This window comes from Lygodium microphyllum, chromosome 25 (genome assembly GCF_053477565.2).
Source record: "Lygodium microphyllum isolate KBCC chromosome 25, Lygodium_microphyllum_v1.1.10, whole genome shotgun sequence".
NCBI classification, from domain to species: domain Eukaryota; kingdom Viridiplantae; phylum Streptophyta; class Polypodiopsida; order Schizaeales; family Lygodiaceae; genus Lygodium; species Lygodium microphyllum.
The window spans coordinates 33,179,206-33,206,108 of NC_141159.1; the positions used below are offsets into that span (position 1 = coordinate 33,179,206).

The window sequence follows — 26,903 nt, forward strand, 5'->3', positions numbered from 1 at the left end:
CACCTTAGTACGGTCTCACCATTCAAGTGTGGATCTTGCTCCGAAGGCGCGGCCTCTCCTCTAATATACACATAGTTGTGCAACACACAACACACAACAACCACCTTCGAAGTGAATGGCAATGACACATTCAACTCCTTGAGAATCCTCAAATGATTTTTCAAAATAGCGAAAGCACTTTTAACCTTCACTTTACGTTTAGCAATTTGCTTGTCAAACTTGTTTTTTTGTTTGAGATCGTGGCTTGCTTTCAACTTAAATGCGTTCAACAAAAAATTGGTGGGCTTATATGTCGAGTTTCCCACAAGGTATGGTTTCATTTCATGGTTTTCCATTTGTATGATTGGTTCACTAAGGAGCTCATAGGACTTCATTTATTGAAACACTTTTGAAGCCTTGAGGTTGGTGGAGTCATTTCATGGTTTTGCACTTGTATGATTGGTTCACTAAGGACCTCATAGGACTTCATTTATTGAAATAATTTTGACACCTTGAAGTTGGTGGAGTCATGTGTCCCACTAGGGCACATGACATTCCAAAACAACTTTCTAGAACATACCACTCCTTGTAATAATAATGAGTGAAACCTATGCCTACCAACTATTGTGTTGGGAAGTGTTTTGCTTGGGTTTTCTTTGTAGGTGAGTGGGTGCCATCAATGGCTCCACAAGTTCGGAAGACATGTGAGCTCCTTGAACTCCACCATTATAGTCCTCAAGCGTTCGCTAGTAAGTATGGTTATTAGGTTTTTAGCAAGCATAGACATTAGGGGAGTTTTGAGGTCTTGAAAATGCCTTTTAGGATGTGGAGAGGGAGTGCTCTAGACCAATAAGAGCAAAGCATTCGTAACATAACTTCTATTAAAAAAATCATTTTACAAAAAAATATAAATATAATAATATTACGAATTTGTATTTTTATTATCTATTTTTAGTCTCTTATATTCGTGATTATGACATCTTTTACATTAATGGCATAGAGTCTCGGCTATTTTCATTTAATGATGTATCCAGATTAATGATAATGACTGATGTAATCAAAATTCAAATTAGTAAAAAGCATGGCACTCAGTTTTTTCCCTCCTTTCTTTTATTTCTCTATTGTTTTTCCCTTTGTTATGGTAGCCTAGTCCTCTCTCTCTCTCTCTCTCTCTCTCTCTCTCTCTGTGCATGTCTCTCTCTCTTCTACCATGGATACACAAATTTGACCTTCAACAAGGCGTCCAAGCTCCCAAATCACATCCATATCAGTGTTTAACTCATTCCAAACTAATGGAAGATGGATTCCTACTATCATTAGCAAAGGTAGTTGGATCACCATGCAATAAGCAAAACGTGGAAAAAGGCAAAGACGTGGAACAAGCTCGTTTATCTCTGCTTGGAAGGGCAGAATCTGAGATTTTAAGCTTGGAGCAAATAAGAATAGCATCAAAGAGGTACTAGTGCAACATGTGTTCATGCATAGAGAGCTGTGTTCGAAACCTGGATCTTCAAAGCTTCCAATGCATAGACCAAATTGTAAGAATTTGATTCTTAAAGTTTTCATTTCTTAAACATGGTTTAGGTTTTTCCATTATAATATTTGTTTGTCTTGTAGATGTCCATCCCTCTAATATTGAGGAATGGCAACCAGTGGAGTCTATTATTGATGTTATTGATGCTATACATGGTTCAATTGGAGAAGAAATGTAGAGGCAGAAAGAAGACAGAGCTTGCAGAGAATGGAATATTCTTTTATGACCATTCTTATGTTATTCCTATGCGGCATTGCCAATGGGGATCAATAAACCTTCTTCCTTTGCTAGATTTTTCAAGCTTTGAGTGGCCTTTGCCAAGTCCAGCTACTAGTGAGGGCTATAGATGTAAGATATTTTTTAAGATCCAGAAAGCACTAAAATCTAATATCTCAAGTAGGCTAAGCAAAATTACTTTGTTTATGCCTATTAATATATTTATTGATTTCTTCTCTAATATGGAGATAAGAATAACAAAAACCATGCTTTCAGTGAAGAGACTAACATATGATCATATCATACAATTTGTTGATGAAGGATGGGATACAAGGATAGAAGGAAAAATTATATGTAAGATAGATCAAGACTCTATAGCTTGTAAATATATGATTGCTACTCAAAATTTTATCCTTAGCTTTTACTATAGTCGATGGCATTTTGTTGGTAGTAGTCTAGTTGCTTTAGACCAGAATCTTAATGATTTCAGCAAAGATCCTATAGTGGATCTTGATATTTGGTTCAACGAGGATATTATTGGAATCTTAAAGATAAGAAAATCATATACGCTACATTAAGTGAGGATGGATTTACAAAATGAAGACATTTAACTACCATGCTCCTTTGTATTCCAACTTGACAAGAAACGAGTAAGTTTTCACATCATATTATATCTACTTAGATGTATATCAAGATCTCACTTCCTAACTAACAAACATTTGTAATTTATTTTTTACAGATATCAAAAAGGAGAAAAAATAATATACACTGCAAGGACATTCAAGAAAATATATCTTTACTATCAATATAAAATATATGTACAAATTTTGTAGCAGATGTCTATCTGCCATCTCTATGAGATATACAAGGGTTGAAGGGCAAATTTCTATATATGAAGGCTTACAAGGTGATATGTCAAAGCTATTTCTTTTTTTGAGAACTATCCTTTCTAGGAGTCCTTTTGCCTTTCTTTGATGTCTTGGGTATAGAAGATGTGGGTAAAGGTGTTGAAGTTGTGGCTTCACCTTTCGTGGTTATAGGCACCACATCTCCTTCATGGTGCAAATCCCCACCAATCTCTGTTGTTGGTTGTATACAATTGACCATTATATACTTCAAGAGCTTTACTCTGACATATGAAAATGTCACTTATCCATAGAACATGTACGACGCTTCGGCGAGTTTCAATTGGAGATCATTGACCAAGCGATCTCAAACTTTGAGTGAACGGTAAGAAAAGTATATATTAATCATGTTTTACATTCGCAAAGTAATTGAATATCATATACAAAAATATTAGACGTGCCCATAAAATTTGTACAGAGAGATGATGCTTCATCCCAAGGAATGCACCTATTGCAACCCATTAGAAAAGTTCGTGGGCGTGCAATGGATGGGAGGTACACCGCAAACGATACCCTCGATACCAGAGGAGACAATGGGCCTTTTGGACCTTCCTTCAATCTTGGGACTTGATATGGACACTAGACATGTTGATTAAGATACAACTCACGATCTTGGACATCATGACCATAATCATTTTCCATTTGGTCTATGTTACGGCAAACAATAGGTTTTTGTTCCCCTCATTGGTGATCTTTTCCCATTTTAATCTCTACTCTTATTTCTCTTCGTTTTCCTTTATTTGTTTCCCTCCATCCATCTCTTTGTCCATTTGGCTCTCTTTATCCTTCTTTGTTTCTCTCCCCACCCCTTTTTCTCTCTCTCTTTCTCTTTTTTATTTGTCTCCCTTCTTCCTTCTTTGTTTCTCTCTCCCCCTCCCTCCCTCTCTCTCTTAAGGTTTCTTTCTTTCCCCCATCTTCCCTCCACTCTCATTTCTTCTCTCTTTTTCTTTCCCTCCCTTCTTTTCTCTATTTCTTTCTCTTTTCCTCTCCACTCTCACTCAACATATCTTGTTACAATTAAAATAAAAGATGGAAAATAACAAACTTATAAAATAAAGACATTGAAAGACCCTCCCTCCCCACCTCTCTTTGTGTCTCCCTTTATTTTACTATCATTACATTCTCTCTAATTCTCTCGATGTTTTCATTTTTCTCTCTCCCTCTCTCCCTCTCTCTTGTTTTCTATTTATTGTTCTGTCTATCTCTCTTTTTCTCCCTAGCTCCGTCCCTCTTTCTCCCCCTCCCTCCTTCTCTTTTCTTTTCACTTTCCCTCCTCTCCTGAATCCACCCTTTTCTTCTACCTCTTCCTTCACTCTCCATTTCAAGTTTCTCTCCCCCTCTCTTTCTTTCTCTCTTCTCTTTCTTTGTTGTCTCTTTCTTTGTTTCTCTCCTCCCCTCGTTGTTTCTCTCACTTGTTCTCCTCTCTCCCTCCCTTCATACCTCATTTCTCTCTTCTTCTCTCTATTTGTTACCCTTCTTCCCTTTCTCTCTCTTTCTCTCTTCCTCTCTCTTTCTTCATATCTCATTTCTTTCTTCTCTCTCTCTCTCTCTCTCTCTCTTTGTTACATTTCCTCTTTTTCTCTCTCTCATTGTCTCTTTTTCTTCCTTCCTTCTCCCTCCCTCCTTTTCTCTCTTCCTCTCTCTTTTTCAACACATCTCATTATAAAGAAAAAAAGAGAGAGGAAGAAAACACAAAAACAAAGCAAGAAGAGGCAATGTATCTACTACAAAGGCTTGAGGATGAATTCTTTTCTGCCTCCTCTTTGCGACGCCCCTTTTTTCTCCCTTGTGCACTTCGCCCTTTTCTTTATGTACAACGGCGATGGTTAGGAGCTCTCATTCTCTCTCTTTTCCTCTCCCTCTCCCTCTCCCTCTCAAGGCGACAAACTCTCTTGCTCTCTCTTTCACTCTCTTGAAAATGTTTGTGGCAAATGCCTCGTTGTCGTGCCACTACACGGACACAATGTGAAAAACTACGAAGTGCATCATCATCCAACTTTCTTATTGATCTAGAGAGTCAATGTCATCTGAGTCATTAGTGCTAGTGTCAGTGGCATGGATGGCTCAAAAATACTAGTTTTTTAGACAATTTTAGCCTATTTTTGATATTATTGATTGTAAATATCTTAAAAAGCTAGGAAAACTCCAAGAATATGATGCCATGTAAAAAGCAAGTTGTTTTTAAAGAAAATTTTGGGTTTTTTCATAAAAAAGAAAGATTGGCGAAATTACATAGGTCACGATCGTAGTTGACATGCAAAAAACTGCACTTTTTGAACTGGAAGGAGTGAATCGGGAGATTTTGGAGCAGGAGTCCTAGGTGTCTTGGGATTTTACCCCCCTTTCGAAGCCAACAGAGCCATCGGATTTGGGTTTCAAGCAGCAGAGAGGAAGCTGTTGTTTTGATTTACGTTTTTAGTCTATGAGGGAGCTCCAGGAGATCTAATGCTTGGAGATTGCTTTTGAGTAGTGCCAGACAAGGAATTTCAGGTTGTGCCAATACATATTGATTCGGTTCATTGTGCTTTGTCTTTATAGTGTTTACCTCTTGTCTATTATTTTTATTCTCTTCCATCTCCTATCTCTACTTCCTTCTACCTTTGGTCCCTGGTTGATGCGACCTTTTGAAAAAAACCCCTTTGACAACGCTCAGGTGTTCATTACTTTTCTTTCTCAAACCAGCGTCACATTTTGCATCGCAATTAACATCCCTAACCATAGCTATCAACATCGCAGTTAGTGCCGCTATGCATCAGTATCTATGTTGCTATTAGCATTGCTAATTAATTTAGCAATGCAAATAGTGACACCGCTATTTTACATCACAAATCGGTGTCATTATGTCCCCATTCCCTTGTAGTGCAATGAAATAGAATTATTGTGTAAAAATGACTCTATCATACTACTTGCTTGATGGGCTTACATATTTATATTCAAGTGTACGTATGGCTTACATATCTATATTCAAGTATATACATTGCATATATTGTTGCAATGTGTGTGGTGTACACGTGCACAAATATACACACAAAGTAAGTGAGTGAGTGTGTGTTATGGACTGACTTGAAACAATACATGAACTAAATTGTGGTATTAAGAAATAAAATAATTAATAATGTAATGTAGTTGAAATACAAACAACTCAAAATATTTATGTGAGCAATGATTGCTAGTTTATATATCATAAGTTATAACCTTAGCTAGGGTTCTGGATAACATGTAAGCTCAATTTGAGGATGTCCTTTATGTATGATCAACAATATCCCTACAAATCCCAACCATCTAGCTTTTCCCTAATTTGAATTCTTACTCTTAAGACATTCACTACAAGAATATAGACTATCCCTTACATTTTTATCAATAAAGTTATCCTCATCTTAAGATTTGGTGTGATATTCTCTTAAAATGTTAGAATATTTTAGGAATAGTTCTACTATTGATCAATATCTATATAAGCCTTAGCCTTTAGGAGTTCAAGAGGTGGATAGTCCCCATACTGTAGTGCTTCTATCTTAATTGCTAGTCCTCTCTAGAGTCCCCATTGCAAGGCTATAAGAGAATAAGATATCCAATGCATAATACAAAAAATTATAGGTGTATGGTTATATTATTGAAAAATATATTGTAATTAGGATTTTTACCTATGAGTTAGGTTGCTTTATGAATTCAAGTGGATATTTTTGATACTATAGTGCTCTTATCTTTACTACTAATCCTCTTTAGAATCCCCACTTTAAGACTATAAGAGAAAATGATATCTCATGTGCATAATACAAAAAATGCTCTCTTGCTAGAAGGAAACAAAAAATAAAGAGAAAGAGGAATACTAAGAGAACAAAGAAGAAAAAGATCAAAGCTTTAAATAATCAAATGTTCATTTTTTAGGACTTCTAAAACTATTGGAAACAAAGATTCCAAATAATAGCTTAATGAGTTTCTTGCTTTTTGAAATCTAAATGATACATTAGACATCTTCCAATGGCCTATACAAATATATGAGAAAGAGAAATGATGAGAAGAGAAAGAGAAGTGATACATTTGAGAGGAAGAGAAAGCAAAATAATACATCATGCTTCATTCAGGCAACATAAGCATGAGGAATAGAGTTTCTTACCTATTGCAATCTAATTGAATGGTCAAGATTCTTTTAATTGACCATATGAATACACAAAACAAGTAAGTGTAATAGAGAAAAAGAAGACAAAACATTCAAAAGTATGTTTATGGATTCTCAAACTAATGAAAGTGAAAGTACAATGAAATTTTTTTGTATCAGCATTCTAGTTACCTTGACAAGATTTTTGCTTCTTCTAATTCAATTGAATGTCCAACATTTTCTAGTAGACTACACAAATACATAAAAAGAATAAGAGTAAATGGGTCCAAATAAAAAAAGACAAAAAGTGAGACTTCTAATGGAAAAAGCTTCTTAAATCAATTCAAAAGTAAACACAACAAAATTTTGTGCTCTTAGTATTAAAAAGAATTCAATACCTCGGTTAATCATCTTATCTCTTGCAAAAAAAAGCTAACTTAAGCTTAATCCAATGGCTCAATCATAATAAAAAGAAAGAGTAATGTTGAGAAGGCTTCTTCCAATTATAATGTATAGATGGAAGGCAAAGAAAGATAACTTTAAGAAGGAACAAGAAGAAAAATAGAAGATGAAGTTAAACAAAATAAAAAATGAATATATAAAAATTAAAAAAGTGAAAGATTTGAAAAAGATAAGCCCAAAAATAAAACATGACTAGAATTTAAGTTGATATCTAGAGGTCATAATTAAATTTCTTGGGGGATGGGATATTATTTTCAAGTTCTTAAACAAAATGTTCATGAATGGTCTCATTAAACATGAAAGTGAAGGAAAGAGAGAGTGCCTACCCTTATTGAATACAAATTCAACCCTAAAGTTACAGAAAGTCAAGAAATTAATGAGGTGTCCTTCTCCATCTATTTTAATCTAGTTGAGATAAGATCAAGAAACTAATCCAAATCCTTAAAGGGCCCTTTTTAGCTCAAAATTTTCCCTAATACATGGATAGTGTTATTGAGATCATGGGTATCATTTGCATCTATTAAAAACAAATGTTGATATGAGATGCAATGCTTTTACAAGCTTCTATAATGGAAAGAGAAAATTAGAATTCTAGATGATCCAACACAACCCATTTAAATGTTGATGTTTAAATACATATAGTAACAAGTAATATGGTCCACCATAGATAAGGGTGATTCCTCCCTGGATTATCTTTTTGGTTGATACCACTTTCTACTCAAGGAGAAAAGACTCTCTTTTGGGTCAATCCTAGAAAGGCCCTTGATCTTCATCATAAAGGGTTGTTAGTATGGAATGATATTTGCAATGCTAAATAACTAGTTTAGATGTCAATTGAATCTATTATAAAGAAATTTGATCTTAATAATAAGGAAACCCTTTGGTTGATTCAAGCTTTTTCTTTAGTCAAGGATGATTATCCAGCTTTTCCAAGATGTTTGTTGGATTTTCATTGGATTCATTTTATTATCCATGGGATTTCAATTAGTTCAATGTGGCACCTTGCCAATTCATCCTAAAGAGGATTGGATCTTCGGAGCTTTTGACCTTTGGAGAAAATTCCACAAGACATTGTCGATTAGAAAGCTTAGGAGTCTAGTCTTCGTTGCTTGGAAAGCCACTTCTCTTGCTTGAACGGATCTACTTATGTGGAGAGTTCTTATGGTCAATTTGGTAATGAGAGATACATTGGGAAGTGGAAACATTTACATGCACATTTGTTCCCATGCAACAATTTTGACGAAAGTGCATTCCACTTGTTTTAGTTATGCAAGTAGGTTAGGAAACTTTGTAAGAAGATTCAAGAATGGCTCATTAGAGCCCAAGTTTAGGAGGTATCTTTGTCTAAGGACAAAGTGATTTGAATGGGGACAAATCGAGCAAAGACTAGATGTACCACCAAGAGAGAGAAGTAGTGCTAGAAGTGTACACTTGAAAGAGCTTGAGAGTAAGACATATTTGGTTAAGCAATGCCAACAAAATCAACCAACTTGATTAACTTGTATCTCAAATGTAGACATCCATGTTCAAAAGTTCTTTCAAACTTGTATTATGGTTATAATTCACAAAAATTATAAGGTGTTGATATCTTGATACTTAGTCATATAAGTGGATTCTCAATTGGTTTACAATTGGTCCTCCATGCATGCTAGGTGTTATGGGGGTGAAAGGGCACATTGCATTTCTAATGTATACTCACCCTTTGTGTTGTGCCACACGGTACACAAAGGATCCTACATCAACATATATAATTCATTTTCACTTCATTCACAAGTAAACTCAATTCTGTGCCTGTGTGTGTGTGGGGGGGGGGGGGATCAGCCTATAAGAAATCATATATATAACGTGCATTCAAAGGATATTAAGAAATACCCTTTCTTTACATGATATAAGGCCTTACCCCTTTTACTTTACTAAATTTACAGATTTTATTCAAATTGTAATTTAAAAACTCCTTTCATAAATGTAATCTTGTAATTGATTTTACTAAATATAATACCCTTTCTTTTGAACTCATGTGGTATCTTACATGTTCTATAAGATGGACCTCTCTCTCTCTCTCTCTCTCTCTCTCTCTCTCTCTCTCTCTCTCTCTCTCTCTCTTTGTGTGTGTGTGGGTCAATTGAGATTTCTTCTAGTGGGATTGCAAGACCTAGCACAATTAGCATTGTTTAGGAAAAAAGGTCAACTGTGGCAATGTTGAAAGTATGGCAAATAATCAAGGGTACATCTTTGGTCAAGTAAAATTCTCAACTTTTTCAAGGGAAGTTGTGGATCCTTATTGATCCCTTTGAAAATTTTGTTAAATTGTATAATTGGGCATGATAGACTTACTCAAGGAGGAAATATGATCATACTAGTTCGAAAATAGTAGTTTTCAAGTTGCAAAGCTTTATAAGAGCTTGATTCATTTTTAGTAGAAGATCTCCAATATTAGTTTGAGGCCGCTTGATCCTGCCCATCTTTATGTAAGCTTGTACATATTATCTTACACTTAATATAATTGATGCACACTATAAAAGAATAAAGCATCTCTCCCCTACACGGTCAAAGGATGATAAGCAATTACAACTCGATTTCAAATAATGGTCCGTACGTTTATAGCACCAATAATTTTTGGGGCACAAGCTTTGAGCTTCATAATCTTTGATGTACTTTGTTCCTTGGTTCCTATGATCATACACCATAAGTTCTTTTGGGAGGCTAGAAGGTACAAATGCAAAAAGAATGATAGCACCACCTTCAATCTCCTTGGCTGCTCTCGCGTTTGAATCTTATTTTTTGAATGAAGTGGAACCACAAAGCTAAAGAGGAGCCACAATTTTTTTTCAGTAGGTATGGTCAAGGAACATGGATTGACATTGTTTTATTAAAAAAAAGATGACAAGCAAGGGCCAAAAGGGAAATAGAGTTAGAGTTCAAATTTGAAGAATGAGCTAAATCTTTGACAAAATGTGACAAATCAAATCCCTATAAAAGCTTCAAAAAGTGATCCTCTACTAGTACGTGGTCTGTGACCTAATTAGGCCACAACCTTATTGGCCCCTATAATAGATAGAAATCTCCAACTTGTTTCCAATCGAGCTATCCTTTCAAGTTTCCATGTCTTCTTAAAACTTGGCTATAATACAAAGAGGAAATTATTCTTCTTAAGTAGCTCAAAGCAATAAAAAAAGGAAGGGGCGGGGCATGCTGTCTCATGCACTTGTTTGCATCACTCACGGCTCATCATAATCATGATTGCATAGTACATGAATTGGGAGAATGCTTGTGAAACTGCGAATGAATGATATGTAGTTGTCCTCGTCGCTTGTGTGTACATCGGGTGAAGGCGGATTTGTACAAAGCAAATCAATGGGGATCTATCTTTTGGTTTAGAATCGGCAGAAGAGAAGAAAAAAAGGAAGCAAAAAGAATGTAGGGGCAGCCAAAGAAAGAATATAGGTGGGGCAAGCGATCCAAGAGTGGGATGGATTATGTGGCGATGGTGGGCTGGGATGGATTATGTGGCGATGGTGGGCTGGGGTCCAATATGCTGGAGCTCGAATTGCTTGACGGAGGGAGCCAAGGCTTGGAGGCCGGTGTCGAGGGTGAAGGGCACTTGCTTGGAGTCATAGAAGACGAGGCGGTGCGATGATGATGATGGCGATGGCGACGATGAAGAAGAAGAAGAGATGGTTGTTGCGTTGACGATTGTTGCAGTCGGGACTTCCCGGCAGAGCTGTCCCTTGTGGTTGATGGTGGCGTGGTAGTGGTAGTACCTGATCTTGGGCGCTATGCTGTGCAGCTCGTAGCCCAGGCTGGCGCCCACGATGTGGTCGGACCTGTGAATGCCTGTCGCAAATGCATTCCTTGGCTGGATTGCGTACTTGCGGTCCCACGTGACGCCCTCCTGGACGTTCCTGTACACCAACTTCTCGAAACCCCATGCGGCGTCTTCCCTGCACCACAGAACACCCATGCATGGATATATGACGATAATATCGAACGTCGACATCCTTCGGCATTAGTAAACAATTATACGCGCATTGATGATTGCAGTGTACTCCCTTAGGCTGATAGCCATGCTAGCTTCCCATTTACTCAACAGCGTGCTGCATCGCATGCCTCACAAAATCACCCTGCGGCGCTCAGACAACTGTGGAAGAATGTCTCGAGAACGGTGATACATTTGCAGAGGTTTTCAGCTTCCGAGGGCAAAAAATAATATTTCCAGGCATGTGGACTCTGGACTCTCTCTCTCACAATGAGCTTTCGTGACGATTGTATCATTGATGAGAATCTTCCTCTTACCCTACTCGGGGATGCCATTCAAATTTTGTCTATGTGTTATATGCGTATGTGTGATATGTGTGTTTTGTTCTTGATCAAGTACTCGATGGGTTGACCTTAGAGATTGAAAATATTTTCACTTTGCATTATGTTTTAAAAACAAAAAGAACCCCCCCAAAAAAAAATAAATAATAAAATTTGTGATTATATGTGCTAGGGACACTCCCAAGGATAATATACAATCAATTGCAATTTTTTCCCAAAAAAAGACCTCCAAAAGTTAAATAATAAAGGTATCACTTATGAAAATAGCAAGCTTATAGAATTTCATTTAAAATTTGCATTTGAAAATTTCCATTATAAAGATTATTGTATGGAGTGACAAAATCACTTTTTTGAAGTTATTGGAGGCAATTCTATATCCCCCCAACCACTAGGAAGTGAATACCATACTCCCCCCGACTCCTTTCAAAAGTCCATTAAGTACTTTATCATGTCTATTCACAAATTTCAACATCATGCTCTATAGATCTTTAATAATAACTTCTTTCACACTTCTTATGTAACTATTTCTTTTGTACACATACATATGTGAGCACATATGTATATTTTTAGCATCATATGTATGAGCAACTTGCATATATTCCCGTACTTGCACGTGCATATGTGCACACATATAAGTTGACTAAGTATTTGAACTAAAAACAATTAATATAATATGATAGACCGGTCTTGATGTATGTCTTATTGTTGAACTTGTAAAATAAAAAATTGAGATTGAGCAACAAGTATTTGTACAATTTGATTAACTAATTTTTGAAACTCTATCCCAAATTAATTTTATCATAGCTATTGTGGAGCCTTGATACATTGTTATATAAACTTTCAACAACTTATTATCCTTGATATTCAATTTCAAATATTTCTTTCACATTCATTAAGCCTCGCTCTTACCTTTGGAGGCCCATTATGATTACATCACCTTGTTTATTAATTCCATTGTTTTATCCTATTAACTTTCGAGCTTTAGTGCATTGTTATAGTTGTTATCTTTAACATTCACTTTCAAATAATTCATTTGCCTTTACTAAGCTTTTAAACTTAACCTCTACTCTAACCTTGGTAGGTCCTTGTGATTAATCACCTTTTATGTCAAGTTTACTTGTTGACATTACTTTTGCCTCATTATTTTAAAAGAGAGTTAAAGCATGAATTGGTCATACCAAATATCATTGTCTTGGATAGTACTTTGATACACTTTGTGACATCTTTTTCATGGGCCTAATGCAATGATCCCTCATCAATGAATCAAATTTCTTCTCTCAAGGGCCTAATGCAAATGATATCGACAATGAATAGATATTGAGGAATTATTTCTCTTTAGAGACTTTTCTTTGAAGGAAAGTGATTATATATAACAAATTGGAGAAGTCATGTGGCTTATATTGTCCTTGATAATTCATATTCCTTACGCTAACATACAATCGACAAAGATAAGGTAACAAACCTTGATGCCAAATGTAAAACAAGAGTGATAACCCTTGTTCATATTTTTTAACCACGGTGGAGTAATAAGGCCTCAACTTTCTATAAGAGTATGAATAGGATGGTGAATCTATTTAGACACATGGTACTACAAAATGTTACACTAGTCTTTCAACTTTTTATAGGTCCATTCATCTTTTGACCTCTTATGATATCCTACCTAAAGAAGGAATAAGGCATTAAGGGCCTAAATGTTGAGAAACGTATTACAGTGCCTAAATGTTAGGAAATGTATACACATGGAAGGAGATGCCAAGGATCCAATAAGCATAGTTTAGAGCAAGTGCAACTTGAAAAGCCATATTACAATGAACTAGATTCACTTTTCATAGCTAGGTCTAAAAGTATTGCATTATTTGCTAGTTGGCATATAGTGGTGTTCCAACTTTCACCCACAGTAACTCCATGATGAGTATTCTCTTCCCCTTCTTTCATCTAATGGTTTGGCTATAATCAACAATTATGGTGATGCAAGATTTTCAAATATGGAAGCATGCTTTGTAGGTGAAAATGACAACCTTGGAACTGAAGGGGATGCAATGGCAGTGGAGAAGGAGAAGAGGAAGATGTAGGAGAGAAGAGCACACACAATGTAGGTGCTGTCCAACTAAACTGACAGCCTTATTGTACTATCATATTATATATGAATAAAGAATGGGCGGTCATAGTATACACGGGTAGGCCCAGAGGCCTTTTACCCCAACAACCTCCCACTAAAAGGCCAATGTGGCTAGGGAGTGAAAACAAAGAAAAGAAAAGAAAAAAAGACAAGGTGAGGAATCATAACATCTCACCCAACGCCCAATCGGAAAGCGAGTTGTGCAAGATGTTTCGGGAACCTCTGTAGAAGAAGAGTCAAGCATCCCCGAGTCCATGACATCTAGGAGATAAGTGATCCCGCAGCTCCATACAACGGAGCAATCCAAGAATGCTTCTCATGAAGCCAACACAACTCATCAGTGCACGCCTGCAAAGCATCAGAGTCGCGTATAGCATCAACGTGGCGCATGTAAGACAGTGGAGAGCAGTCAAACTCTCCAGAGTCAATCACTGAAAGAGGGCCAACATTGCGGACACTCGTTCAGCGGGGTCTCAAGACTACATGTGGCCTCAACGAAGCGGAAGACTGACATATAGCTGGCTGTCTAGCCTGCAAAACTACAAGAAAATGGCTCTCATGAGCTTGCAAGGGGTCTAGCAACTGACCACCAACATCCTGACCCTGACTGCTATGCATAGCTACGTCATCTGGGCCAATGTGCCTCATTTTTAGGATAAACAGCTTGCTGTAATGGCATTGTAGTTGTTGTAAAATCAACCATAAAGCATACTGAACGCTCATCAAGAGGGCTAAGAGGTGTCTGCGTCTCATAGAAGACAACATGATGGCTGTGTATGACCTGTTGGGCATCCAAATCCCATGATACATCTACGTGACATACGCTCATGTGGCATACATACAGATGCTTGGCAGCCAAACATTCTCAAGTAATCATATCCACATGCTACTATATCTCACTTGCGAGTATTCTATACTTGTGGTAAAAGCCATGCCACATGTATGTCAAATTAACCTGGGATAATTCATGGCAGTCATTTCAACCAGTACATGGATGGGGAGGTTGGACTTACACTATGATGTTATTGAGACTCTCAAAAGTTGATTGAGTAACCTCCCAAGAGGGGATACTATATAAATTATAATAGTTTAGTCAACATAGCATGTAGTAGATAAATGCATTTATAGAGTGGATTCAAATGGGGCCCAACACATGTTTACTATACACATATAAGCTCAATCCAAATAAATGCTAGCTACCAATGTCAAATTTAAATGCTCACAAAAAATGGCATCTTATTGTATTCGTACCAATTTGAATTCAAAAATGGACTTTTGAGGCATAGTTCTCAATAAGACGATTCCCCTAAAGTAGAGCTTCATGATTCTTGAGGCACATTGAAATAAGGGCCATGTCATGCATAAACTTGCTATACTTACTAGAGGTATTGAAAGGAAAGTACATTGCATGTGGCACCTTTTTAAATCCTTGTAAGTACTATAAAAGGAGGATTACTTATAAGACATTAGAATACTCTACTTATTACTTGTGTGTGGCATCACCCTAAGGATTGTTTCACACACGACAGGATGGATGCATTTGGCAAGGATAAAAGCTGCATTGGGAATCTATTAATTGGCGGAAAGCTTGTCCATCAATTTTCCAAACTGATTGCCATGTTCTTAGTGGGATAGATCAAGAACCATGTGGAGAGACTGATGGGGGCTTGACAAATAATAGTTGATGTAGTCATTTCATCCTTGATGGTCTTGACATGTGTGAATCCAATATTTTGTGCACATGTTCAACGGGACGATTGTGAAACCACCCTAAGTGTGGCATGACACTAAATGGAGTAATCCCTTTTGTGCTATGGGAAAAGAAGGCCTTTTTTTTGTAATGCAGTGTTATATTGAATTAATTAAAAAAAAAACATCTTCCAAAAAGGGGGAGACGGATGTAACTGAGAGCATTTATTTGGATTGAGCTTATATGTGTAACATTATAATGGTTGAAGTCATCTCTTTTGACTAACTCACAAAGCAACTTCCCCTTCTCAATTTGATAGCACTTCATCAAGGCCATCGGTTTGGTTTTGAAGGATGTTGGCCACTCTTCTCTCCTGTTCATTAGAACCATCCCTAGCCAATTCTTTTCATTCTCATTCAACTGAAAACTATGCTTACACTCCTCCAATGGCAGGAAGTAGAGCTCCCTTTGTTCCCATATATCCAGCCATGTCCTTAGCCCTTTTCCATGCACACTCTTTGCTAGCTTAGGCTTATTTAAAATAGGTGTAAATTCATCTTGATAGGCAGCATCTGAAAATTGGAGGGACTCTAGCAGACTTGGATCTCCCCTCCCATCAAGCCAACCCCTCCATTTAAGCTCACGTATTACACTTTTCCAACTTCCTACTAGCATTTGCAAACTCTTTTATTCCCTTATCTTTATTCTCAGGTCACGTGCAAAGACAAGTTGCTCCCAACTTATGTCTTCCCATATACCAGCTGGAACTCTGGATGACTCAATCATAGCTCTTGCTATGATGGTCCATGGTTGTTTAAAGTACATTCTACTGAGTAATCTCATGGACAGTCGATGAGCTTTATCCCTCAATGATTCAATGCCTAGTCCACCTTCCTTCTTGCTAATAGTAAGGAGATCCCAGGATATAGCATGCCACCCGTGTGTTTCACCAGCTGTCCATAGAAATGATGTTAGTGCTCTCTCCAATTGGTTCCAGCATGCTGCTGTCTCTAAATGCTAGTATGGCTCCAATAAATACCACACTAGAGACCAGCAAAGAAGGCCTTGCTACACATGGTCTACCATGCTCGTGCATTGACATGCGCATTGCATGTCCTTTTAACACTCTCTATCCCCACGTAGGAGTACGAAAACCGTTCTTGGCTTTTCCGATTTCGTTCAATAATAAAGAGGCTTTATTATGTTGGGCGTTTTTTTCATTTGTGATTTCTTATCAGATAAGGGGTGGAGATGGAGCGACGCAAATGAAATGAATTATGAGATTGTTGCGATACGTACGTTGTGTGAGGGATTCTATTGCAACAATGTATCGATGTGTTAGCGACAATGTATTCATGTGCAACAAGCGTGCCGAGCTAAGACCGAAAACTCATTATTTTGATTTGGATTGGATTGACGTCCATGAGAGAGAGAGACAGAGACAGAGAGAGAGAGAGAGAGAGATCGTGCCTGGATATGTCGTCGGTGCCGTTTGTCGATGCGCGTTTCGGGCGGCAGAGAGTGGCAGACATGGGTTTCTGGAGGAACATGATCTGCGTATAGCCCGAGAATCCGTCCATGACGGAGTAGAGGGTCTCGTTGGCGGGCACGTACAGGTACTCGTCCACGTCGAAGAAGAAGGTCCAGTTGGAGAGGAAGCGAGCCCTGTGGAAGCAATCGTTGACGATGAGGAACTGGTTGTGGTAGTAGCCGTCGTACATCTCCTGTTGCCGAACGTCGTAGACGGTGACGTAGCCCAGCCGCTGCCACGGCCGGAGCGCGCGGCCGACGCCGCTGGACACGCCGCCGGCGTCGTAGATGAAGAAGTGGGATCGCGGGCCGAGGCGCCACGCATGGTAGGCGATCCATTCGCGGATGCGCTGCGGGTTTAGGTCGCCGTAGAGGGGGGAGCCGCAGTACACGAAGTCGTATGGGAAGGGGGACTGGTAGGTGGCGGGGTCGTACTCGCCGGCTGCCTCCGACAGGGCGACGATTCGCTCCGTCGCTCTCTCCTCCGGGGAGCCGTCCACGTGGCGGCCGTAAGAGGCGTGCAGGATGAGCTGGCCGCCGAGAAGGTCTGTGCCGACGGCTTCCCGGAAGGTGCAGTTGACGACGACGACCGTGTACTGGCGGCCCATGTTCCAGTCCGGCAGCATCTTCTCCGCCACGCCCTTGACGGACTTCCTGGCTGGGCTGACGGCGCTAGCGGGCTGCCACTCGCACTCGAAGCCCGCGTTCCCGAACACGTGTATGGGCTTAGATGCCAGCCCCACCACCGCGAAGCTGGTGGGCCCCGCCCTGTAGGCCCCCATCTCCACGAATAATGCTGCCGCCCTCCCATACTCCCTGAAGCTCCTTCTCACCTCCCTTAGCTTCTCTGATGATAATCCGCCCTGTCCTGCTGCCGCAGCCTCCTCCTCTTCTTCCAGCCTTGCAGTGCTCTTGGCGCCTGATAAATCTACATCATATGGCGCCGCACTATAATTGCTGCTGGTGCCATTATTAATCCTTCCCTCTCTCAATTCCTGACCACCCGGCGAGGCAACCGCAGGGCATGGCGCCATCGGTGTACTGTCGGCCACCCGCCCCATGCTCCACCCAGGCTCAGATTTATTATATACAGATGCCATATGATCATCTCTTGCGCCCCACAGCTTGATGTTATATCTTTGCGCATTCTCCTGCAGCACGATGAAGAAGCCCATGGCCAATATCCCTGCCAGGAAAGACTTGATGTCGATCCATCCACAGTGATTAGAGTGTCCATTGAAGCTCCCTGCAGCAGTTTGTGGTTTGTCTCTCATGGAGGTCAGCCGGTACCTTTCTAGGTTCGAGCTGAGACTGCGTTTCCTCTACCAGGTGAGCATCTAGCTGTAGTAGCTACCTGCTAGAGCTAGTGTTCGACATTGCTACGAATATCGACTTCTGATGACAGGTCAATTGAGACAGAATCACGGCGAGTCGGCGACATTGTGTTCCACTTAGCTAGTTAGTAGACTAATAGTACTCTCTCTCTCTCTCTCTCTCTGTTTTTTCTGATTGACTGATTCTCATGAGTCATGACAATGAGAGATCATCTGACTGCTCTTTGCCAGATAATCACAAAGAGACCCACGTCGACATTGACGCCGCACGTCCCATAATATAATGCGTGCCTTCCCAACGCGAAACTTGCTCCTCGTACATTAATATCCGGAGCAAACCAGAAACCAGTATATATATATATATATATATATATGTATATATAATATATGTTCTCAATTTCTCACGGAACTTCCAATCTCTCACCCATGGCGTAAGCGATATACCTTGCACTGGCTGCCACTCGATATTCATGTGATGGCATGATGCCGATTCTGTTCGGTGGTTTGCTCTGCAAGCAGGAAAAGAATTTTGGTCATTCATCGGCGTGCGGCTGCTGGCTTTCCACGCATTTCCAGTACCACGTCCACGTAGGTACAAAGTCAGCAACCATGTGGCAATTTCCTACCACCGGTCGATGCAATCTACCTATCGAAAACAGGCTAGTTACTAGTATTACAGTATATTCGCCTATTCCTTAATTAATTTTCTACTGACTGATGATAATGAGAGCACATGAAAGCTTCGCACCGCCTGTACGAAATGTTCGTGCTGTTGATGTCTATGTTTGCTTTTTTCATTTGCGTGCTGCTTTGTCAATGGAAAAAGTAGAGAGATGTCAAAACAAACAAGATGGAAAATAGGCGTTTGTGAGTGTCATGCCCTTTGAGGCTATATTTCTGTAATAGATCATTGGAATAGTTCGAGATACAAAGTGTTGTGCTTGGGAATCACTTTGAACGTAAACTAAAGTTCAAAATATAACATTTTTGAAGTAAGCCTTTAAAAAAATTCTCCCCTTAACATTTTGTAGGCCTTTTGTCGTGCCAAAAGGCTGATTCTTCCATAAAACATTTCTTCAGCTTAAAAGTTTTGTAGGCTTCCTTCCTTGTGTATCCTTCTTTATGATGCAATATAAATGTTAGGAAAAACATTTACATAATCTTCAACCGAGATGTAAGTTCTTTTCCTTCTTTTTTTCCTTAAGCTTCTTACATGCAATGCAGCCTTCTAATTTTCATGCTCCTCTAAGTGTAGCCAAAATCTCATCCCTTGGGAGGACACCAATATGTTCCACTATAGATCAAGCTCACATCTTTCAAAATAATAAGTTGAAAAGAAACCTAATGACTAAGGCTCTTACTACATTTACACACTTTGAGGGATTCTTCATCTTATGGACCTACATCCCCACATAGTCTAGCTTGGCCAAGACCTTGTTTGTGAACCCAACTGCATCCATTCATTTTGTCCATTTCCTCCAAAGGGGCCTCACCTCCATACATTAAGGAGAGACTTTCATTAGATTCCCAAGAAGCTTGCAACTAATGGTCTTTGGAGAGAAAGCAATTCATGATTGCCCTTCATAACACCAAATTTAGGCATGTTAAAGTGCTAGCCTTTCAAACACTAGGGACCCTCCTCTTCCATGTCCTTTGCTTACTTCTAAGGAATCATTTTTTCTAGGAGTCCTTGCCTTTAGCACATGGCCTCTAGGACTTTCTAGAAGTCATTCCCTCGTGCACTCTTCTAGATGAGGCTACCCGTAGTTGATACTACTATCTTGGAAAGTTTTGGCTGCAATAACTCACTCTGATTTGATTCTACCTAAGATTGTAGTAGTCCAATCCACCTCATGGGGTTTAAGGTCGCAGTGCTCATTGATCCTCACAATATCTCGTAAGTGGCAGTTTTCGACATCCTATACCTCTTCCCACCTTTTGATCCCTTTGCCATCCAACTTGCTTATGCGATTGACAACTTCTTCTTCATCAAGCGAAAAGGGAGTTCATAAGCACAATGAAAGAACCATGTTTATTGCTTGAGGGATGAGTCTCCCCTTCAATCATTTGCTCCTTGTCACGTTGACATGCCAAGAAACACCTTCCAGGAGTTGACCAAGGCCTCTGTAACTTCAAAATCTAGGAATTTCACATTCTACTTGGAGAGTAAAGCATTCCACCAATCCAAGTTTACAAATTGTAGGACACCTATTGACCACCTTGGCACTTGAAAATTAGTAACTAATCAACATAATCAAAGGCCATTCACTTGTTACCTGTTTGACATAGGAGAAAGGCAACCTCTTTGCCTTTTCAACTATAGACTCTCACCCTTGGGTGTTGTGGCTATGTCCCTTATAGTGGAATGTCAATTTCATCCTCCCTTGTGTTTCAATAACAACTTGTTGAAGTCACTTTCAACCTTACCCCATATGTTGTCTTGTTGAAGCCAAGCACTAATCCCAGAAGAGTGATTGTTGATGCTAACATGACTTTCATTACTACCAACTTGCAAGCAAAGTTGATTGGGATGCCCTTCCACTAGCCTTATTTCTTGTTGTCTTTCTTCTCACCTCCCCCAACATCCAATCTCCTCTTTGTTATGTTGTGATGCCCACATTTACAAGGTCTCTTGAGTATCCAAATTTCTGTTGAATTCCTTATTCACTAGAATGTGTACTCATTTAGCCACTTTTTCGGTTGCTACTATCCAAGATAGATCAACACAACATTTTCTTGGCTAGTTTGAAGGTGGAAAGAGAGGAGAATCAGGCATAAACCCAAGTTGTCCATCAATTCATTCTAAGAGAAAACTACATTTTAATCATTATTAGTGTGTAGTAAATATGTGGCAGTGTGGCAAAAGGACTCCTTGCAAGGGTCCTTGTTGTCATTCTCTAACCATTTCTTTGTAATGGGTCCATAGTTATGGCAAAAAACAAAGGTGTGAGAGAGCACCTTTGCCAAAAGTGACCTCCTAAGATGAAGGGTGAAGATATCAAGCCATTCTACACAACATAGAGGCTAAGTCATTAAAAAGAGTATTCTTACCATTTTTACAAATCCTTGGTCAAAACCCATTGATTCCCTAATAGTCATAATGAAAGTTCAACTCACCCTACCATAAGATTTAATAGCTCATTGTGTAATCAATCAACAACATTAAATTTAGGATTGCATCATGTATTCTTCTTCCATTTACCAACCCAAGATGCACTAGATTATGTATCATACTCACCATGAATTTGACTCTACAAGCCATGTATTTAGTCATGGCACTGTTTTATAGATCATTGTTAATGGTCTCCATTGTGATAGCCTTCTCTTATTATGAGACTTATTATTAGTTTAATAATATTAGTATTGTACTCTTTGAAATTTCCCCTTCTAACTTAAATTTGTTGATAAGGTGACAAAAACATTTTATTCACTCATCCCATATGCATTGAATCACCTACACTAGGATGGCATCCAGTCTTAGATGTTTTCACATCTTCATCTTGCTTACTTTGTACTTTAGCTCTTCTTGAGAGAATAATATCTCCAAGTGCAGGATGTTCTCCTTTGTGATCCTTGAAAGGTGAGAAGGATCGAAGCTTACACTCGAGAGCTATGGTGGGAGAGCAAGAGCAAGAAAGAGAGAGACAAGAAATGGAAACTCCAACAATCACAATGTGTGATCGGGCCTTCCTTTATTCAAACTGTCACTAAGAGAATAAAGAATAAAGTGATGGTGAGCTTGCCACCTGCAGTGTGCAGTGGTGGCAGTGATTGTCAGTGTAGTAATACACAGGCGGCTAGGTAGAGGCGCCTTTACCCCCAAAAACCTCCCACTTAAAAGCGAATCTACTCTAGTGAGGAGTGAAAAGAAAAAGAAAAAAGACAGTACAACAGGATGAGGAAAGACATCATCTCATCCCACGCCCATCAACCTCTTGAGGAAGGCAAAGCCCTCTATAGAGAGGCTTTTCGTGATCAAATCTACAAGATTCTAGTCAGTCGAGATCTTGACAAGATCAAGAGACTTGTCCTCAATGACCCCACGTATGAAGTGATACCTCACCTCAATGTGTTTCGTCTTCGCATGGAAGACCGGATTCTTGGCTAACTAAATAACACTCATAGAATCCGAATGCAGTGTAGGGATAGCATCAATACCAAGGTCAGCAAACCAAACCACCCAACCAAATGGCCTCCTTGCAAGCCTCAGTGGCTGCAACATACTCGGCCTCTGTAGTAGAAAGGGCCGTGCATTTCTGCACCCTAGATATCCAAGAAACAACACCTCCAGCATAGGTGAATACATAGTCGGAAGTGGACTTCTTACTATTTGCATGTCCTGTATAATCAGAGTCAGTGTACCCCATGACTCCTGTATCTTGGCTGCCATAGCATATGCACATATCTGTAGTGCCCTTCAGGTACCTCATGATACCCTTCACGGCATCCCAATGCTTCTTGCCAGGTGTAGGCATATAGCATGCGGCAACACCAACTACAAAGGCAATATCTGGACGAGTGGCGATCATGGCATACATAAGACTGCCCATTGCGGATGCATAGGGATTCTTGGCCATCTTGGCCCTCTGCTCATCTATCTGCAGACAATCAGCCTGTGATACCTTCACATAAATAAGAAGGCAATGGACAGCCAATAGGCTTTATGTCCTACATGCGGAAGCGCTCAAGGACTTTATGAATGTACTCCCTTTGTGACAAGTAGAAAAGTCCCTGATGCCTGTCGCGTCTAATGCACATACCAAGTATGTGAGAGCCCTGTCCCAGATCTTTCATCTCAAAGCTCTTTTTGAGCTGATCCTTAAGAGCATCTAGCTCATCATGAGCTTTCCCTGCTATCAGCATATCATCCACATAGAGTACCAAAATCAATAAAGAACTATCACGGGCTTTCTTTGTGTAAAGACACGGATCCATAGCACTCCTATTGTAGCCCTGTGTGACTGCATAAAGGCATCAAACTTATGATACCACTCCCTAGGTACCTGTTTCAAGCCATAAAGACTTTTCTTCAATTTGCACACTAGGTGCTCCCTGCCAGGTTCTGCAAAGCCCTTAGGCTACTCCATATAAATCTCATCATGCAAGTCCCCATGTAAGAAAGCCATCTTGACATCCATCTAGTATAAATCCAAGTCAAGCTAAGCAACCAAAGCCAAGACTAAGCACAGGGTGGTCATCTTAACCATATGAGAAGAGACCTCATCAAAGTCCATACCATGCTCTTGCTTAAAACCCTTTGCTACTAGTCTAGCCTTGTATACCGGCTTAGGGTATCCAGGGATACTTTTCAGCTTGTACACCCACTTGTATGGCAAAGCCTTCTTGCCCTCAGGTAAGGAAACTAAATTCCAAGTCTCATTCTTATGCAAGGAGTCTATCTGAGACTGCATAGCCCTCTCCCAAGAGTGACTGTCACCCCTGCGCATAGCCTCATCATAGGTGAAAGGCTCTCCTGCATCTGTAACCAAGACATAATGCATCGAGGGGGCTGAAATCTATCAGGTGGACGTCTGTCTCTATTAGATCGTCTCACAGCAGGCTCTACGACTTGTCCAGCTGTCAGTCCAACACCCTGACCATGAGCATCTGCTGCAGTTGTAGGCTGTCCAACTGGCTGTGCGGGAGCTCTCGGCTCCTCCTGAAACATGACCCTCTGGATCTCAACAACTCTCTCAGGCTGCCTATGCATCTTGTCTTCATGGAAGACTAGATCATGACTGCGGATGACTTTCCACGCCTGCGGATCCCAGAGATGATAACCCATCTCGCCTGCATCCCCATAACCAAGGAAAATGCATTTGACACTCTTAGGATCTAGCTTACTTCTCTTGTTCCTAGGCACATGGCAAAATGCCTCACATCCAAAGACACGAAGATGCGCACAAGAGGGAGGTTTTCCAGTCCATACCTCCTCGGCAACCTGGAAATCCAAACCACTAGAAGGTGATCTGTTTATGATATGCACAGCTGTACTAACTGCCTCAGCCCAAAAGCTTTGTGTGGTAGGCCTGCTTGGCTAAGCATAGTACGTACACGCTCCTGGATGGTTCTATTCATCCGCTTAGCCAAACCATTCTGGGGGGTTGTAGGGGGCAGCCAACTAACACTTAATACCCCTCTCATCTCATAACTTCTTAAAAGCACACGAGACATACTCATCCCTATTATTTTTCCTTAGGCATTTTAGCCTATACCCAGATTGGTTCTCAATCAATACAAGCCATCTCTGAAACACAATCTAGACATCAGATTTCAGCTTAATGGGATAAGCCCAAACTTTCCGTGAAAAATCATCTATGAAAGTAACAAAATACTTTGCACTACCCATAGACTGACAAGGCATGGGCCCACAGACATCCGAATGTACCAATGTAAAGGGCTCACTCATGTGTGGCCTACCAAACTTCTTATGCGTAGACCTAGTCTACCTGCCATAAAGACAATGCTCACATGAATCAAAACATGCATAATCAAGGGGAGGTAAGTACTGCAAACTAGAAAGCATTTTCATTCCCTTCAAAGATATATGGCCCAAATGGGCATGTCAAAGAGATACATGTGTGGGATAGAATCCACAGACAAAACATGATCAAGGGAAGAAGCAGATACAATCAAGGGATAGAAGCTACCAGCCTTGGCACCTCTCGCAATCACAAGTCTGCCGCCACGAGTGATCTTTCATGCAGAGTCTCCAAAAGATACATGATAACCAGTGTCATCAAGTTGTCCGACTGACATGAAATTGTATGTCAAAGCAAGTACATGACATACATCTTGCATAACAAAACTGCTGCCAGAAGGAAACTGCAGCCTAACATCACCAATGCCAACAATATCAAGAGAGCTATCATCACCCAAGCGCACAGAACCCGAAACAATACGGTATGAATGAAACCACTCTTGGTAAGATGTCACATGAAAGGACGCACTTGAGTCCAAGAGCCAATACTGTGCATACATAGAGTGTATCTGTGTCATCTGCAAAGCACTAGAAGAAGCTGCAAGGATATAATCATCATCAACATCCTCAGGCTGCATAACATTGATCTCTTCAATTTTAACACTGGACTTTGCAGGCACTATACTGCGATCAGAAGACTTATCCTGCACTTTGTCTTTCCCCTTATCTTTGCTCCTTTCATTACATAGTTCATGGCATTGTGGCCTAATATGGTCCTTTTTCCCACAATGGTGACAAGTAACATCTGCATTCCTGCCATGGGATTTGCTACGTGACTTTCCACGAGACTTGGATCAAGATTTCTGAGATGGCCACTGCCACTACCATGCTTTCTGTATCCATCATTTCTGCCTCTAATTGTCATATACTACAAAAGAAATGTCCTATAGATGCGCACTGTACGCGCGAAAAAGCGGGCGCGTTTATAAGCGCATGTATCAACGCATCTATTTACGCTAGTATAAGAACACGTCTATATATCTGCGTTTATAAACGCGCCTATAGATGCGAAAATAAACGCACATATTTTTCATTTATCATAAAGTCCCTAAATATGACCAAACCTCTTAACAACTAGTATTTGTTTGAATACATTACCAACTTTACTTCTTTCTGAGTATTACAAATATACATCCAATCATTCAAAGCTAATTATATATGCTACAATGAATGATCAATCTCATCTTCAATGAGATCGGCCCTTGCTAGACTATCTACCTTTAGGTCTATGTTACCAATAGGCAATGAAATAAATAAGTCTATCCCACTGTCAGAAGTATTGCTATGCTCAATTTCTTCATCATCATTTGCAACCATATTGTTATCCTCTTCTGTGCTTCCTTGAACATCCTCGCGAGGATCATCTTGCACTGCATCATGTATATCATCGATCATGGCATCATCTTGTGCATCATCATTGATTGTATCATCATTGATTGTTGGATTGTCATCAACTATCTCTATGTTGGTAGCATTGCCATATAGTGGTTTTGAACGATTAGATATGGGGATGACGTGCCACTATCGATTATTGTTTACCATTGGGTGATACACAACCTGCATTTAAAAAACAACCTGCATTTAAACCACTTCACATCTAGCACATATATAAAAAATTGCCTAAAGTCAAGCTTCAAAATATCTTGGATCAAGCCACAATAACCTTCCATGGTGCCATTGGTATCCTGGAAGTTTGCAAGGATACCACAATCCTGGGTATTTCTCTTCTCATCTATACGTTGAGTTCGAAAATGTTTGCCTTCACACCAAATAGCATTGAACAATGTGCACTAGTAGTACATTGTTGAGATCATATTAATGATTTAGTTAAAGATGAAATATGTGAAATTATTATATCATATATAACTAAAGATAATTTAATTATAAGTATGTCTCACCTTTGATAAGTAACCTCGTGCGTATTCCCACTCCTCTTTGCGATATATCCATTGCCTCCTCTTTTTTCATATTCTCCATTTCTTCATGTAGCCAATCTATATCAATACGACGTGGAAGCACACTTAAATGTTCTGGATATGGGACATTACGTCCATGTCTAGCATGAAATGCTTGCCTTTCGCTTACTCTTCTTGCCCTTGCTTCTTTATATAGTGTCACCCATTTGCTCATTACTTCGCTGTTAAGCACACAAAATACATTTAACTTACGAAGTTCCTCTTTCATTAGCACTTTGCTCCTTCCTTTTCCTTGAGGTATTATAGAGGTCATCCTCAAATCTT

General features: G+C 39.6%; 1 protein-coding gene across 1 annotated transcript; it reads right to left on the bottom strand.

Annotated features, from left to right (window-relative positions):
- Window positions 1-9,837: 9,837 nt before the first annotated feature.
- On the bottom strand, window positions 9,838-18,436 carry LOC148014061 (galactan beta-1,4-galactosyltransferase GALS1-like). Its single transcript, XM_087666294.1, has 2 exons — window positions 16,789-18,436; window positions 9,838-11,133 (listed from the first exon to the last, which is right to left on the bottom strand). Exons 1-2 carry the CDS (start codon window positions 18,120-18,122, stop codon window positions 10,695-10,697), a joined length of 1,773 nt encoding a protein of 590 aa, XP_087522420.1. The 5' UTR covers window positions 18,123-18,436; the 3' UTR covers window positions 9,838-10,694.
- Between the last annotated feature and the right edge of the window lie 8,467 nt (window positions 18,437-26,903).